Source organism: Triticum aestivum, chromosome 5A (genome assembly GCF_018294505.1).
Source record: "Triticum aestivum cultivar Chinese Spring chromosome 5A, IWGSC CS RefSeq v2.1, whole genome shotgun sequence".
NCBI classification, from domain to species: domain Eukaryota; kingdom Viridiplantae; phylum Streptophyta; class Magnoliopsida; order Poales; family Poaceae; genus Triticum; species Triticum aestivum.
The window spans coordinates 547,615,413-547,631,171 of record NC_057806.1 but is presented as its reverse complement, the minus strand read 5'-3'; the positions used below and the strand labels follow the sequence as shown (position 1 = coordinate 547,631,171).

Here is a 15,759-nt window from a genome sequence, read left to right as displayed (position 1 = left end):
TCATGAAGGCGCCGTCTTGGGAGGCTTGGATGTTCGGTGGAGGGTTACTGTGGATGGTGGGCTCCCCGTGCCAAGGGCTAAACCGGCGGCGATGGTGTGGAGGTTGGCATTTGGAGCGGTGTCGCATTCACCGCGTCGACGACGACGGATCTTGGCGGCATGGTGCGGCTTAGTCTCGGCGACATATGCATCTAGATGGACGAGCGCAGAGCGGTGGTGTTGTTTGACGTCGTGGAGGTGTCAACAAATGGCCGGTCTAGCAGGGATGATGCGGATCTCCTTCCTGGAGATGGGTCAGCGGTTTGATGGTGGTGGTGGTTTATAAAACGTGTGCATGCGGTGTACACTTTAGATTTGTTGCACCGGGTGTAGGATCCTGATACATCATGTGAGGTGACCCCGGTTCTAGACGGTGGGGAGTGAGGGCAGTTCACATTAAAAAGTTTGTAGGTGTGAATGGTGACTTCTAGTGATTTCATATATGTTCCTCTCAGACCATTGTTAAATAATTATTAAAGATCGATGCATGCATGGATTGATGCAGAGGCCGAGGATCGACCTCCTTTTCGAAAGAAAAAAAAAAGACGCTGCTTATATTAACATAGGAACGAACTACCAAACCACAAAAATGGGTGAAAGCAAGATACACAACCACAAGCTAGCCAATACAAACTTATGAGCAAAAGCAGACAAAATAGCAAATGACCAAAAGGAGCTTCTCCATCACTGGTTCTCGGCGCGCATAGACTTACTTTCCAGATCTTCACTCTATCTGGAGCACATCAAAACGCCAGCCTTGAACTGCATCAAAGATGTTCTGCTCTGGTGTTTCTACCACACACACTTCGATTTTATTTTATCATTTTCTGTAGGAGAGAAATATATACTCCATTATAAGGATCGATTCATATGGTCGGGGGCACCGCGCCATCGTGGAGCGCCTCCGAGAGCCTCTGCAGCGCAGCGTCGGAGGAGCCGCCCTTCTCCACGGCCTTGCGGCAGACGTCTCTCATCTCGGCGGCCTTCTCCCTGGCCTTCCGCCCCTCCTCGCCCATCAGGCACCTCACCGCCCGCTCCAGCTCCGCCGCCTCCACGAAGTTGTCCCGCTTCCGGTCCACCTTCAGCGGCACGGCGACGCCCATGTCGGCAACGAGCTCGAACGCGTTCAGGTGCTGCTCCGCGTACAGCGGCCACGGCGCCATGGGTATGCCGTGCCACAGGCTCTCCAGCACCGAGTTCCACCCGCCGTGCGTCACGAACCCCCCCACGGCCGGGTGCGCCAGGATCTCCTTCTGCGGCGCCCACGTCGGCCACACCAGGCCCTTGCCCTCCGTCCGCCGCAGGAACCCCTCCGGGAGCAGCTCCTCCAGGCTCGCGTCCGTCGGGTGCTCCGACCCGTCCGGCGCGCCGGCGCCGGACTTGGAGGAAGGGGGGCCACGCAGAACCCACAGGAAGCGGTGGCCGCACCGCTCCAGCGCGGCGGTGATCTCCACCACCTGCGCCGGCTCGAACCAGCCCATGCTCCCGAAGCAGAGGAACACCACCGACGCCGGCGGCTGCGCGTCCAGCCAGGCGACGCACTGGTGCGGTGGCTCCGAGGAGGAATCCTTCTTGCTGGCGCTGCTGCCGAGCGAGAGCACGGGGCCGACGGGGTACACCGGCGGCGCGGGGCGCCCTGGCACGGCGCGGCCGTCGGCGACGGCCGCGAGGGGCCCCGGCTCGAGCCCGTCCGCGGTGTTGGCGATGATCCCCGTGGCGTCCATGAAGCTGCCGCCGAGGCGCAGGAACCACGTGTAGTTGGGGCTCTTCTTGTCCACCACGGGGCACGGCAAGCACTCCGGCGGTACCGGCGGCAGCCCGGGCACGTGCAGCTCCCCGTCCAGCTCGTCGAACCCCACGGTAACCACGCGGTGGAGCACGGGCAGGTGGAGCATGAGCGCGAGCATGGCGCCGGTGGAGGACATGAAGACGTAGGAGGGCACGCCCAGCCCGCGGGCGACGTCGACCATGGGCGCGGCGAAGAGGTCGAGCACGAGCGCGGCGACAGGGCAGGGCATCCCGGCGACGGCGTCCCGGACGTGGGGCGCGTGGAGCTGGATGTAGCGCGCGATGAAGTCCTCGACCCCGGCGGCGTCGGCCGGGGGGTCGACGGCGGGGAGGCGGTGGAAGCGGATGTCGAGGCCGGAGGCGGCCTCGCGGCGGACGTGCTCCTCGACCTGGGAGGTGGCCTGCGCGGTGGGCGGGCGCATGACGAGCAGCGTGATGGAGAAGGCGCGGCCGCCGCGGAGGAGGAGGCGCTTGCAGGACTCGAGCATGGACATGAGGTGCCCGGCGCCCCACTCCGGCAGCAGCACCAGCGTGGGCGTCGGAGGAGCTGCCATTGTTGTTACTGGACAAGCAGAAAATTTGCGATCTCTCCCCTCCCTCTTGGTGTCACTGGGAAGGTGGTTCTCCCCACTTTCTCTCGAAAAAAAACGTGGGGAATGTGATGCTTGGTTATTATACTGGATAAGATTATGAGATGTGAAGGTTGAAAAACTTTGGAAAAGTAGTCGCGCGTGCGCGCTGGCTTGTCCAATCGTGGAGACGCCGGGGTAGATGATGCGAGAACGACTGACAGAGCTGCTTGATTTTCATTTATAAACAGAATTTCACGCTATCAGAACTATGCCTTCTTGCAAGAAGAAAATATGAGAGCTTGTTTCTCGCTAGCAACTAGATTTACTATTGATTTTCAATCAAAAAAAAAAACTCATGGAGAACCGGTCAGGAACCAGGACTTGTCGTTGTCACGGTCGGGAGGTAGACATAGCATGTCACTCTCTCTTGTTATATGCCTTCCTGCTTTATTAATAAAGCAATTAATTTCCATCAAGGTGGTAGGTCGGCTGTCAGGGCAAAAAGTAATTTGAGGCATCTATATTTATTTTTTCTCCTCAATGCAAGCTATCACTAGTGGACCTTATTAAGAAATATAAAATAGACTTTAGTACACATGCATCTCTACTTTTCATTTCAACCTTTTCAGCTTTTGTCATCGGACCACATTCTTTCTTTTCAAGCACCCGCCTCCTGAAGAGGATTCCGCTTCTCTATCCGAACCTACTTTACGTCATATCTGATCCTACATAGCATGCAAGGCATCACCTTAAGGCTATGCATTGTGCATGCCCTCAAGACCTGAGAGAGTTTCATTTCGTTATGGAACCTCTTCCGTCAAGCGGGCCGGCCGTTGTGTCGTTCGTTTCTCGCTTTTGTCTTGCTGTCGATGGCTATGTGTTTATTGGCAGGAAAAGTCGGGCGAAGCAACCTGTTGTTTCCCAGCATGTGTGGTGGAGAAAAAACAGTTCGCTTTTGGGAATTGGAAGATTCTACGTATGTGGTCACTCTAAGACATGGTCATACGCTGAGTTGGTCTCACTCCACCTGTCGGATGACAAGAGTCGTGAGGGATGTGGCTTCAGATATCCCACAAATAATGCAAGCTTTTGCTATGACGTGGCTTCATACCATATATCCACTAAATTCACCCCGTAAAAAATATCCGCTAAATTCAAAAAATAGTAGTACTAGTAAAAAATTAAAAATCTGGATTTTTTTTTTGCATCAAACATGCTCCAGTACGATAGGAGCCTGCAACTTTTTGAATATGCCAATATGGCGGAGCCTAATCCACCATCAAATCCGGCTTGCGGATTAATGTGCCATTTCCTCACTTCTTGAATACAACACAAATACAAAAGGAACTATTTCCAAATGTGTGCTTCTCATCAGGGCAATGGGTGAATGGAACGGTTGAAATGTAGGTGCAAACAAACATCAATTGGAAGTTGCAGCATAGAACAACAAGATTCTAAGGGTCATCCAAGAAAAATAAGTACATAGTGTCATCGTTAGCGCTTAAGAAATGTTACATGGTCTGCTTACAGATATATCTGTAGTTTAACACCACTGGTTATTCACGAAACAGAGGGGTTCTAGTGCACACAAACATCAAGATGGCATGATGCCTTGCTGACCTCAGACCAACGACGGCTCAGCTCAAGGTGGGGTTTCGTCGTTCACTTGAAGATTTCAGAACAATGCAAAGAATACGTGAACTTCATGCAAAAATAAGTTTTTGCGAACTAAATATGCATTATTTTTCAAAGACCCCTTAAGAAGCTGTTCTCGTTGAGGAGGGAGGAGCTACGCCAAAATTATCTCACCAAACTACTGCTCGGCCATCCTACATAATTGTGACACAACACCAAATAGCTAGAAACACATCAAATACAAAAATATCAGCTCAAAGTTCAATAGAAATGCGCTATTTCTTCACAGGTGCAACACCCTTTGCCGAGAACAACTATTTCATTTATCGAATAATGAGAAGACAAACAACAGTATGATAATAACAATAGCAAGATCATCAGGTAGAATTTTTACCATTTTCCTTTATAATGATCTTTGCATTAATTCAAAAACCCATTGTTTGCTTCGCCTCAAGACACTTGTAGATTTAGAAATCGTTATTTCAAGGGATTGTCAAATCAGCTATAACTTGTTCACGATGAGCATATTAAAGACAAGGACATAGTAGTGTAAAATATCTATTACATAAAGAGAGTTCAGTTTAAGCTGGTAACCACTACACCTCATGTCCTGATTGATAAACTATTTGGTGCTACTGAAAATTACCAAATACACATTAGGACTTCGTTAATAAACTATTTAATGCTACTGAAAAGAAAAGGGCACAAAAAAACACATATAGTTAAATCCCATGCCAAGTTTCGTATAGCTATATTCAAAGTTCGAACAAAAAATACATATATTATGCACATCCTGGAATTTAACTCAGGGCAGCCACTATGAACTTGGTTTTGCTTGTGATCTTCACACTTGGTGGCCGACTGCAAATATCTTTATGAGGCACGATGGTCATATAGAAGGAGAGTGGTGTTATGTGCCACAACGATCATTTCTGGCATAGATTACATCCAACCCAAATTAACACAGAGCAACGGCTCGTACATGCATCCTTGAAGTTTTGCTCCAGGTGTTGCCTCCTCTCCTTATTCTAGGAATTTCTCCACGCACATGTGGTGCCTTGGCATGACACCCTGAACGTCAAGTGGACGACATAACACTATGGGGTAAGGAGGTGTCAGGAATACGAGTGCGTCAGTGATTGATCCACTAATCCTGGAGCCGGACATTGACTATTGTAGTTTTGAAGGTAGTTGCATGAGAGAGAATAGACAGAAGGAATGTGAGAGGGCAAGGCTTTGGTCCTAAGACCAATATTAAGGTCGTGTAATTGAGTCGAACCTAAGGTGGGAGCTCATGTATCACATTATGTTGCACCCCTAGCTAGAATTTGGGTAGGAACTAAAATGCAACACAACCGATGGCTGGCCTGAGATCTAAGAAGATTGGCCATTTTGTGGCAAGTGTTTTAGTTATTCAATGCAACATCCAGGCATGTTAATCTACTTATATACACACAACACTAATTAACCCGGGAGTTAAAAAATCCTTCCACGATGATCAAGAGAATGTTAACCTTGCAACTAAAGCGCCCCATGACGGGCGAGGACCGATCATTGGTGTTGCATATGGATCATGTTCCTAGCCTAAAGCACACCTGTGGGTATCTTCGCGAAGCAGAACAATGGCAGGGACAATGCCATCAAACATGGCTACAGTTTGTTTTGCCATAGAGTTCACTCTAAAGAGTGAGCACTGAAGTATATCCAATTCAAATGCAATTTTGTGTTACCTTCATGTTCTTAGTGGACTGGGAAACGACGTGAGGTGTGGGTCAGCTCTTGTTCGTCAGAATGCTGGGATATACAATTTTGAAAAGTACCAACACTTATTACTATATTTCACTTCTCTAAAAATATAAGCTGCACTTTTCACTTCACAAGTAATACATGTCATAAATACTCAGACATAAGAAAATCTTATACAACTTAGTAAAACCGGTAATTTTAGCACCACCAACAATGATTTTGCACAATAATAATAGCAATAACAATAACAATAATAGTAATAGTAATATACAGTTTTGTAATTTTTGAGGTGGTGCATGATATTGTTCATTACTTTACTACTTCAGTTTGTACCTTGGGCTATAGAATATTGCACCAATTTAAGCAGGAAGAAATGACGTCCTTCCTCTCTATTTGTTCGAGGAGCGCACCTCTCTTTCTCAATGGGTTTGTACCTAGCTAGGAACTATCAACTAGTATTGTACAAATAGGATTGGGAGGTACCGGGAAGTTACACACGCGAGCTTCAGGAGCCATGATGTCTATGAATCCATGTGAACTAGATTGCAATTAAATTTGCTGAAACATGGCATCGATGGATTGGTGGGGATTTTGGAGATGCATGTGTGCTGCCAAGGAGCAGCCTCGATGGGAAGATACATGATACGGACTTCGGATGATTCCTCGTGGCCTGCCATATTGGTACCCAAATCCTTCCATCTCCCGTTGTATGCGACGTCTCTTTTTTCTAAACAGATATGATAAAAGTTGGCTTTCATGTATTATTAGGCAGAAATATGTATAAAGGTGACCAGAAGGTCAAAATTTTAACCAAAGAATAAACTAGAGATTTGGAATGAGGGAAAAACTAAAAAGGAGCTTGAAGGAGATTAAGAAAAGCAACATTTTAAGAAAAAAATCGTCACCGACGCCGGTCCATTTGCTAGTTGTCCTTGATCAACTCTGGCAGGCAACACATGCTGGTAACGAAAAACATGGCGGTAACACCCCTACCAAAATCAAACAACATATATACAAGAATGATTAATAAACACATTTCACTGCGGTGGTTGACGCCTAAGGAATTGTTGTTTGCGCTCCCACCTCTCAAACGCTCCCACATCGTCAATCGTTTGTGACTACTTCCATTTGATTTGAGCCAACACACCACAGTGCATCCATCACGTGATTTATGTCCAAAATTGCTTTGTGACTACACACAGTTCTAGAGTTGTTCAATTGTTTGAATTTCAAATGTATCAGCTCACTTATGCTTTGCACATGCTTCAAATGTATGTCGATTTGTAGTAGGTTTCTATGTCGGCATGTTTTCTATGTGTTACAAAACATATATGGCTTGGATGGGTCTGAGCTTCGATTGGGGTTGAATGGGGTGGGGATTACATATAGACATGTGAAATTTTTAACAATGGCATTTTACCAATAGCACCAATTTTGCAGGTTAACTAATGTGTATCTAGTTTTTTTCAAATTTCCTAGCCTTTAAATTTGTTAAAACATTTTTTTACAAGCACAATAAAATAAATTGACCGTGGTCAAACTATTGACCTTAATTCAGAGTGGCACAACAACCTTATTTGATTGTAATGGTGCAAGAATAATTAAAAACAATAAAAGTGGGATGGTCCCTCCATTAACTTTGTGTTGCTAGGTAGGTGGGGAGATTAAAACCCAGTGGCTTAAGTGAAAACATTATGCACTTGCCATTGAGCTAGGGTGCAACAAAATTACCATGTGGGTATATTTACAACTTCACATTTTACCGTGTTAAATTGCAGTTGGTGCAGTTTTGCAACCAAGGTTGGTGTCAGCTATTACTGCTCTAGTTTAAAGATTGTACGAATGAACCACTGAAACAAACCATTGCAAAATAAGAGAGACACCAATTTAAATTGAGCAGGCATGTTGACACTTCCTACCTACATTCCCTCGACCGCACACTCTCCTTTCTCGATGGCTTTGTATCTTCCAACTAGTTACATGCTACTCTTATTTCACATATGAGTACAAGTCAACCATTTCATGCTTAGGTTTGAGAGCACTAAGAAGTTGTACATGTTGGCGTCGCGATGCATCGACGCTGTTACCATCTTTGGGCCTACCTTGCAGTTGATTGTTCCTACTTGCTTGTGTAATTTTTCCAAATCATTAGCCCTCTCGCCTTGTGTGAACACTTTCTTTGATGATTTTACATTGAATATGTTCCAATTGAGACACTGGCGACCTCCATTATATAAGAATGAGGGCTCGATGAACTTGTATGCTAGTGTCACAAAAAATACCATGGCATGTGTTCATTCGACTTGATGTGTTTCACCCGGAGATTTCTTTATCCCAATGAAAATTCACTGTTTTTTTCCTTTCGGGTGTTCAATGTATGTTAATTAATTAGGTGACTGCCTTGCACCCATGCCATGGTGGTTGGTGGAGTCATTAGGAAATCCTCCTATCATTTACCATGGTTTGGTTGGTTGAAGGCAGGTGGAGGGGATGTGTGTCCAAGCCTAGCATTTATCGTGAAAGTTCATAAATTAGTAGATTACAAAAAGGTAATAAATGAGCATGATCCCTTAATATATAGTCTAGCATAAAAGTATCTCTAATTTCTGTTTCATCTCATGAAAAAGATAGAGAGTTTGATTAAGGTCCTGAGCATCATCCTCAGTTTTGATCCTTCAGATGCAAAACAAAAATATCCCCTTTTTGTTCCAAAGAGGGTTGGCAAGATTGCACAAAAAGAAATACTATAGCTTGGAATGGGCGTCTGAGGGGGTGGGTGAGAGAGAGTAGAAAACGTCATAGAATGAAATTACCTATAACTAAGGCATGTCGACATATTCCCATCCAATCGTGTACCTATATTAATTGAGAGCTCAAACAAACACCTTAGTTTGAAAGGCTTCCAGCGTGCACGTTTTGAAGATTAATTGAGAACCACCACCATAAATTTGGTTGTGCTTGAGTTCTTCACAGTTTATGACCGGCTGTAAAATGCCATCTCCATGAGGCATGCTAGTTATGTAGAAGGTGGGTAGTGTTATGTGCCACAATGATCTTTCCTCATGTAGGGTACATCCTACCCTACAGTGGGTCTAAAGGCTTGTACTATTGTTAGTTGTGTTTTATAGCTTTAGAACCTATTATGAAATTATAATTTCAATTAATTATGTGGTTTCGAATGCAAGGAAGTTATAAAAACACATGCAACATATATAAGATAAAACAACATTGGTCAAAATTAGAAGATTGGTAATTTTAGCAATGAAAATTGAGAGGTTTGATTCAACCATGAAAGGTTAGAAATCATCCAAATTTAGAGGCACACTCTAATATTGCTTCCTGTAATATAAATGCATCAAGTTAGCCTTATTTTTCCATCTCATTAATCGGTGGAGTGTTTGCTTCAAGCATTGAGCATCAACTTCAATTCTTACTAGTTCCATGCCAACTTTGGTCCTTATATATTTAACAAAGCTTTGGTACCTATATTTAGAGCTTTTGTACTTGTATTATTTTTCTCCAACTTGCATCAATCATATTTTACAAGGTATGTTGTCTTCTGTTGAAAGGCAGACGATGGAGCTAAGTGTTGAAAGGCATACCTTCGATGAGTCTAGTATGGTGGTCATGGACAGTAAATGACGTTGAAATGATTTATGGCCATGCATGTGCCATTTGGTTACATGGCACTAGTATATTAAATGGTAGTGTATACATAACTTGAGCAACTGATACCAAGATGCTACACTAAGCTTTTCGCATGTCACCTTTTGAGTGATCTCTTTGTCTGATCGCATGTACTTGTAGGATGCAGTCATGCTAAAAGTTCGAGTACCTACCCAAATGCTATATCTTGAAGAGAAACATAAGCATTTATGTCTTACATCCATCATTCCAGGCACACTATGAATCTTTTATCTTTAAAGATAATATGGGAGTCTGATATAATGATAGTGGATTTTCTGGAATGGGAGTGTGCCTTGACCTACATTTTAGATATTTCCAGTATACCAAAAGTTTCAAGAATGATTTTAGGCATTGTAGTACTAGAGTTAGATTGACCTATAAAGTTCACAGTGATTTGTCCATTTGGAGAGACGTAAAAGAGAAACTTCTATACTTTTTTTGTTCAGATATATTTGCCGCCACTTATTCTTTATATGTGTGTCACATACCATTGGGTTTTCTTGCCATTTTATGTGCCACATTGTATAGTGTTATAGTACAATCATTTTTTAATAATATTTGTTACAATTGTAATATTGCATTATTATTCTAAAAGTTAAGGGCATAACTAGATCCAAACCCAATCGCAACTCTCTGGGTGCCATTGAAGAGAGCACACACAAATTGATGGAGCCACAAAACTAAGTCGAGAAAAGGGAGCATTTTTTAGTGTGGTCCACGTGTCATCACTACATAAACGCGAGAGGGGACCGACATGAAGGAAAAGTGTAGATTAACCACCAACCCCCTTAATACTTTTTACCAGTAATTGTTCACAACTTCCTTGTGAAGGAAATATGCCCTAGAGGCAATAATAAAGTTGTTATTTTTATTTTCTTATATCATGATAAATGTTTATTATTCATGCTGGAATTGTATTAACTGGAAACTTAGTACATGTGTGAATACATAGACAAACAGAGTGTCACTAGTATGCCTCTACCTGACTAGCTCGTTGATCAAAGATGGTTAAGTTTCCTAGCCATGGACAAAGAGTTGTCATTTGATAAACGGGATCACATCATTAGAGAATGATGTAATTGACTTGACCCATTTGTTAGCTTAGCACTTTAATCGTTTAGTTTACTGCTATTGCTTTCTCCATAACTTATACATGTTCCTATGACTATGAGATTATGCAACTCCCGAATACTGGAGGAACACTTAGTGTGCTATCAAACGTCACAACGTAACTGGGTGACTATAAATAGCTTTGATCTCTCATGCTTCACTTAGATTATTTTGAGAGTCTTAAATAGCATGATAATTTGCTTAAAATCCTAATATGCTTGGTATACAAGATTAATAATAAAACTTTCTTATGAGTGTGTTGAATACTATGATAAGTTTGATACTTGATAATTGTTTTGAGATATGGAGATGGTGATATTAAAGTCATGCTAGTTGAGTAGTTGTGAATTTGAGAAATACCTGTGTTGAAGTTTGTGATTCCCGTAGCATGCACGTATGGTGAACCGTTATGTGATGAAGTCGAAGCATGATTTATTTTTTGATTGTCTTCCTTATGAGTGGCGGTCGGGGACGAGCGATGGTCTTTTCCTACCAATCCATCCCCCTAGGAGCATGCGCGTAATACTTTTCTTTGATAACTTGTAGATTTTTGCAATAAGTATATGGGTTCTTTATGACTAATGTTGAGTCCATGGATTATACGCACTCTCACCCTTCCACCTTTGCTAGCCTCTCTAATACCGCGCACCTTTCGCCGGTATCATACACCCACCATATACCTTCCTCAAAACAGCCATCATACCTACCTATTATGGCATTTCCATAGCCATTCCGAGATATATTGCCATGCAACTTTCCACCGTTCCGTTTATTATGACACACTCCATCATTGTCATATTGCTTAGCATGATCATGTAGTTGACATCGTATTTGTGGCAAAGCCACCATTCATAATTCTTTCATACATGTCACTCATGCATCATTGCATATCCCGGTACACCGCCGGAGGCATTCATATAGAGTCATATTTTGTTCTAAGCATTGAGTTGTAATTGTTGAGTTGTAAGAAAAATAAAAGTGTGATGATCATCATTATTAGAGCATTGTCCCAGTGAGGAAAGGATGATGGAGACTATGATTCCCCCACAAGTCGGGATGAGACTCTCGATGAAAAATAAATAAATAAAAAAGGAGAGGAAAGAGGCCATAAAAAAGAGAAAATGCCCAAATAAAAAAATAAAAAAAATGAGAGAAAAAGAGAGAAGGGACAATGCTACTATCCTTTTACCACACTTGTGCTTCAAAGTAGCACCATGATATTCATAGTAGAGAGTCTCTCATGTTATCACTTTCATATACTAGTGGGGATTTTTCATTATAGAACTTGGCTTGTATATTCCAATGATGGGCTTCCTCAAAATTGCCCTAGGTCTTCATGAGCAAGCAAGTTGGATGCACACCCACTTAGTTTCTTTTTGAGCTTTCATATACTTATAGCTCTAGTGCATCCGTTGCATGGCAATCCCTACTCACTCATATCGATATCTATTGATGGGCATCTCCATAGCCCGTTGATACGCCTAGTTGATGTGAGACTACCTTCCCCTTTTTGTCTTCTCCACAACCACCACTCTATTCCACCTATAGTGCTATATCCATGGCTTACGCTCATGTATTGCGTGAAGATTGAAAAAGTTTTGAGAATGTCAAAAGTATGAAACAATTGCTTGGCTTATCATCAGGGTTGTGCATGATTTAAATATTTTGTGTGGTGAAGATAGAACATAGCCAGACTATATGATTTTGTAGGGATAACTTTCTTTAGCCATGTTGTTTTGAGAAGACATAATTGCTTTGTTAGTATGCTTGAAATATTATTATTTTTTATGTCAATATGAACTTTTGTCTTGAATCTTTCGAATCTGAATATTCATACCACAATTAAGAAGAATTACATTAAAATTATACCAAGTAGCACTCCGCATCAAAATTTCTGTTTTTATCATTTACCTACTCGAGGACGAGCAGGAATTAAGCTTGGGGATGCTTGATACGTCTCCAACGTATCTATAATTTTTGATTTCTCCATGCTATATTATCTACTGTTTTGGACATTATTGGGCTTTATTATCCACTTTTATATTATTTTTGGGACTAACCTATTAACCGGAGGCCCAGCCCAGAATTGCTGTTTTTGCCTATTTTAGGGTTTCGAAGAAAAGGAATATCAAACGGAGTCCAAACGGAATGAAACCTTCGGGAACGTGATTTTCAGGAAGATTATGATCCGGGAGACTTGACCCTATGTCAAGCCAGCTAACAGGAGCCCACGGGGTAGGGGGGCGCGCCTACCCCCTCCCCCCCCAGGCGCGCCCTCCACCATCATCGACCCCCTGTTGCTCCACCGACATACTCCTTCCTCCTATATATACCTACGTACCCCCAAACGATCAGATACGGAGCCAAAAACCTAATTCCACCGTCGCAAGTTTCTGTATCCACGAGATCCCATCTTGGGGCCTGTTCCGGAGCTCCGCCGGAGGGGGCATCGATCACGGAGGGCTTCTACATCAACACCATAGCCCCTCCGATGAAGTGTGAGTAGTTTACTTCAGACCTACGGGTCCATAGTTAGTAGCTTGATGGATTCTTCTCTCTTTTTGGATGTCAATACAATGTTCTCCCCCTCTCTTGTGGAGAACCATTCGATGTAATCTTCTTTTTGCGGTGTGTTTGTTGAGACCGATGAATTGTGGGTTTATGATCAAGTCTATCTATGAGCAATATTTGAATCTTCTCTGAATTCTTTTATGTATGATTGGTTATCTTTGCAAGTCTCTTCAAATTATCAGTTTGGTTTGGCCTACTAGATTGATCTTTCTTGCAATGGGAGAAGTGCTTAGTTTTGGGTTCAATCTTGTGGTGTCCTTTCCCGGTGACAGTAAGGGCAGCAAGGCACGTATTGTATTGTTGCCATCGAGGATAACAAGATGGGGTTTTCTTCATATTGCATGAGTCTATCCCTCTAGATCATGTCATCTTGCTTAAGGCGTTACTCTGTTTTTAACTTAATACTCTAGATGCATGCTGGATAGCGGTCGATGAGTGGAGTAATAGTAGTAGATGCAGGCAGGAGTCGGTCTACTTGTTTTCGGACGTGATGCCTATATACATGATCATACCTAGATATTCTCATAACTATGCTCAATTCTGTCAATTGCTCAACAGTAATTTGTTCACCCACCTTAAAATACTTATGCTCTTGAGAGAAGCCACTATTGAAACCTATGCCCCCCGGGTCTATCTTTATCATATTAACCACCTACTACTTAGTTATTTCCTTTGCTATTTACTTTGCCTTTATTTTACTTTGCATCTTTATCATAAAAATACCAAAAATATTATCTTATCATATCTATCAGATCTCACTCTTGTAAGTGGCCTTATAGGGATTGACAACCCCTGTTTGCGTTGGTTGCGATGATTTATTTGTTTTGTGCAGGTACGAGGGACTCGCGCGTAGCCTCCTACTGGATTGATACCTTGGTTCCCAAAAATTGAGGGAAATACTTACGCTACTTTGCTGCATCATCCCTTCCTCTTCAGGGAAAACCAACACAGTGCTCAAGAGGTAGCAGGACTCCCCTTGGGCGCGCCATATATAGAGGGGCCGGCCCTCCCCTCCTCCACTCCTTTATATACGGGGGAGGGGGGCACCCCATAGACACACAAGTTGATTGTTTACCCGTGTGTGGTGCCCCCCTCCACAAATTTTCACCTCGGTCATATCATTACAGTGCTTAGGCGAAGCCCTGCACCGGTAGCTTCATCATCACCATCATCACGCCGTCGTGCTGACGAAACTCTCCCTCGACACTCAGTTGGATCTAGAGTTCGCGGGACGTCACCGAGCTGAACGTGTGCAGATCGCGGAGGTGTTGTACCTTTGGTGCTAGGATCGGTCGGATCGTGAAGACGTACGACTGCATCAACCGCGTTGTCATAATGCTTCCGCTTATGGTCTACAAGGGTACATGGACAATACTCTTTCCCTCTCGTTGTTACGCATCACCTAGATGGATCTTGTGTGCGCGTATGATTTTTTTGAAATTACTGCGTTTCCCAACACCTTGATCAATTAAACTATTTTTTAGTTGTGTTAATAAACATGCACATCACGTGCTGAAGGCCGACAACATATCCACGTACACCACCTATGCCAATCACCTGGGGATATGATTTAATTGATCTTTCTGCTACCAAGTTGCACTAGGTTAGCCAGTTGAATTCACGACCGTTATCATTACATGTCATTTAATGAAGCTCATCTGTCATCGCTAGATTTATCTCTCTCTCTCTCTCTCTCTCTCTCTCTCTATATATATATATATATATATATATATATATATATATATATATATATATATATATATATATATATATATATATATATATATCAGTAGTACGGGTCTAGGAGGTGATGTGTATCATGATATGAAATATTTGTTATTAGCTTGCACCGGGTCGGTCATTTGAGCACCCTTGCACAAGGTAAAAATCAAGAGCAATGGAAGGAAGTCATAGAGGCTATGTGTATAGGTGAGTACTAATATCAATCAAGAACAGGGTAATTGTTCTTTGTGATTCAAGCTCCCAAGTACCCTTTTCAGTTTTGTTTCTAAAGTTTCCTCGCAAAACAAATAGTGAGTGGTCAAGCTGCCATTGAACCAATTCATATTTTCTTTTACCGTTGATATACCTTCTTTTATGTTACAACCTCTCACATTGGCCACCACCATGTGCCCCGTTTCAATCATGCCTAGCGGATGACATTGTGAAGCAACAACCTTTACTACCTAGTTCATCGGCCCCATATGATTCTTTGAGTGCCTACTTTGCCCATCATACACGGCCACCACTATAATGTGTGCTAAACTGCTAGCCCTAAATCACCTTGATAAAAGTAAAAAAAAAACACATGCAACAAACCAAAGCTAAAAAAACTGCACATTATTTGAAATTGTTGCATTCATTCTTTACTTTAGTATATTGAGATGTGAAGACCAACACACGGTACCCAGTGTCCTAGTCAGAGCTTTGGTTCGTCCGTTCATCATCCATACCAAACCAAGTCCAAAGGTTGGCTGACCCATTCGAATGAGGAGTGCTCCATCACGAGTTGTACCCTATCACCAGGACATGTACACACACGCCAAAGAAAAGTGACTTTCAAAAGTGAGACACGCCACTGACTAGTGATAGGCCTAACTTGCAGATGTAA

At 43.1% G+C, this 15,759-nt stretch overlaps 1 protein-coding gene across 1 annotated transcript; it reads right to left on the bottom strand.

The window, feature by feature from the left end:
• Window positions 1-572: 572 nt before the first annotated feature.
• Window positions 573-2,622, bottom strand: LOC123104663 (anthocyanidin 3-O-glucosyltransferase 2). Its single transcript, XM_044526544.1, has one exon. It carries the CDS (start codon window positions 2,379-2,381, stop codon window positions 906-908), a length of 1,476 nt encoding a protein of 491 aa, XP_044382479.1. The 5' UTR covers window positions 2,382-2,622; the 3' UTR covers window positions 573-905.
• Between the last annotated feature and the right edge of the window lie 13,137 nt (window positions 2,623-15,759).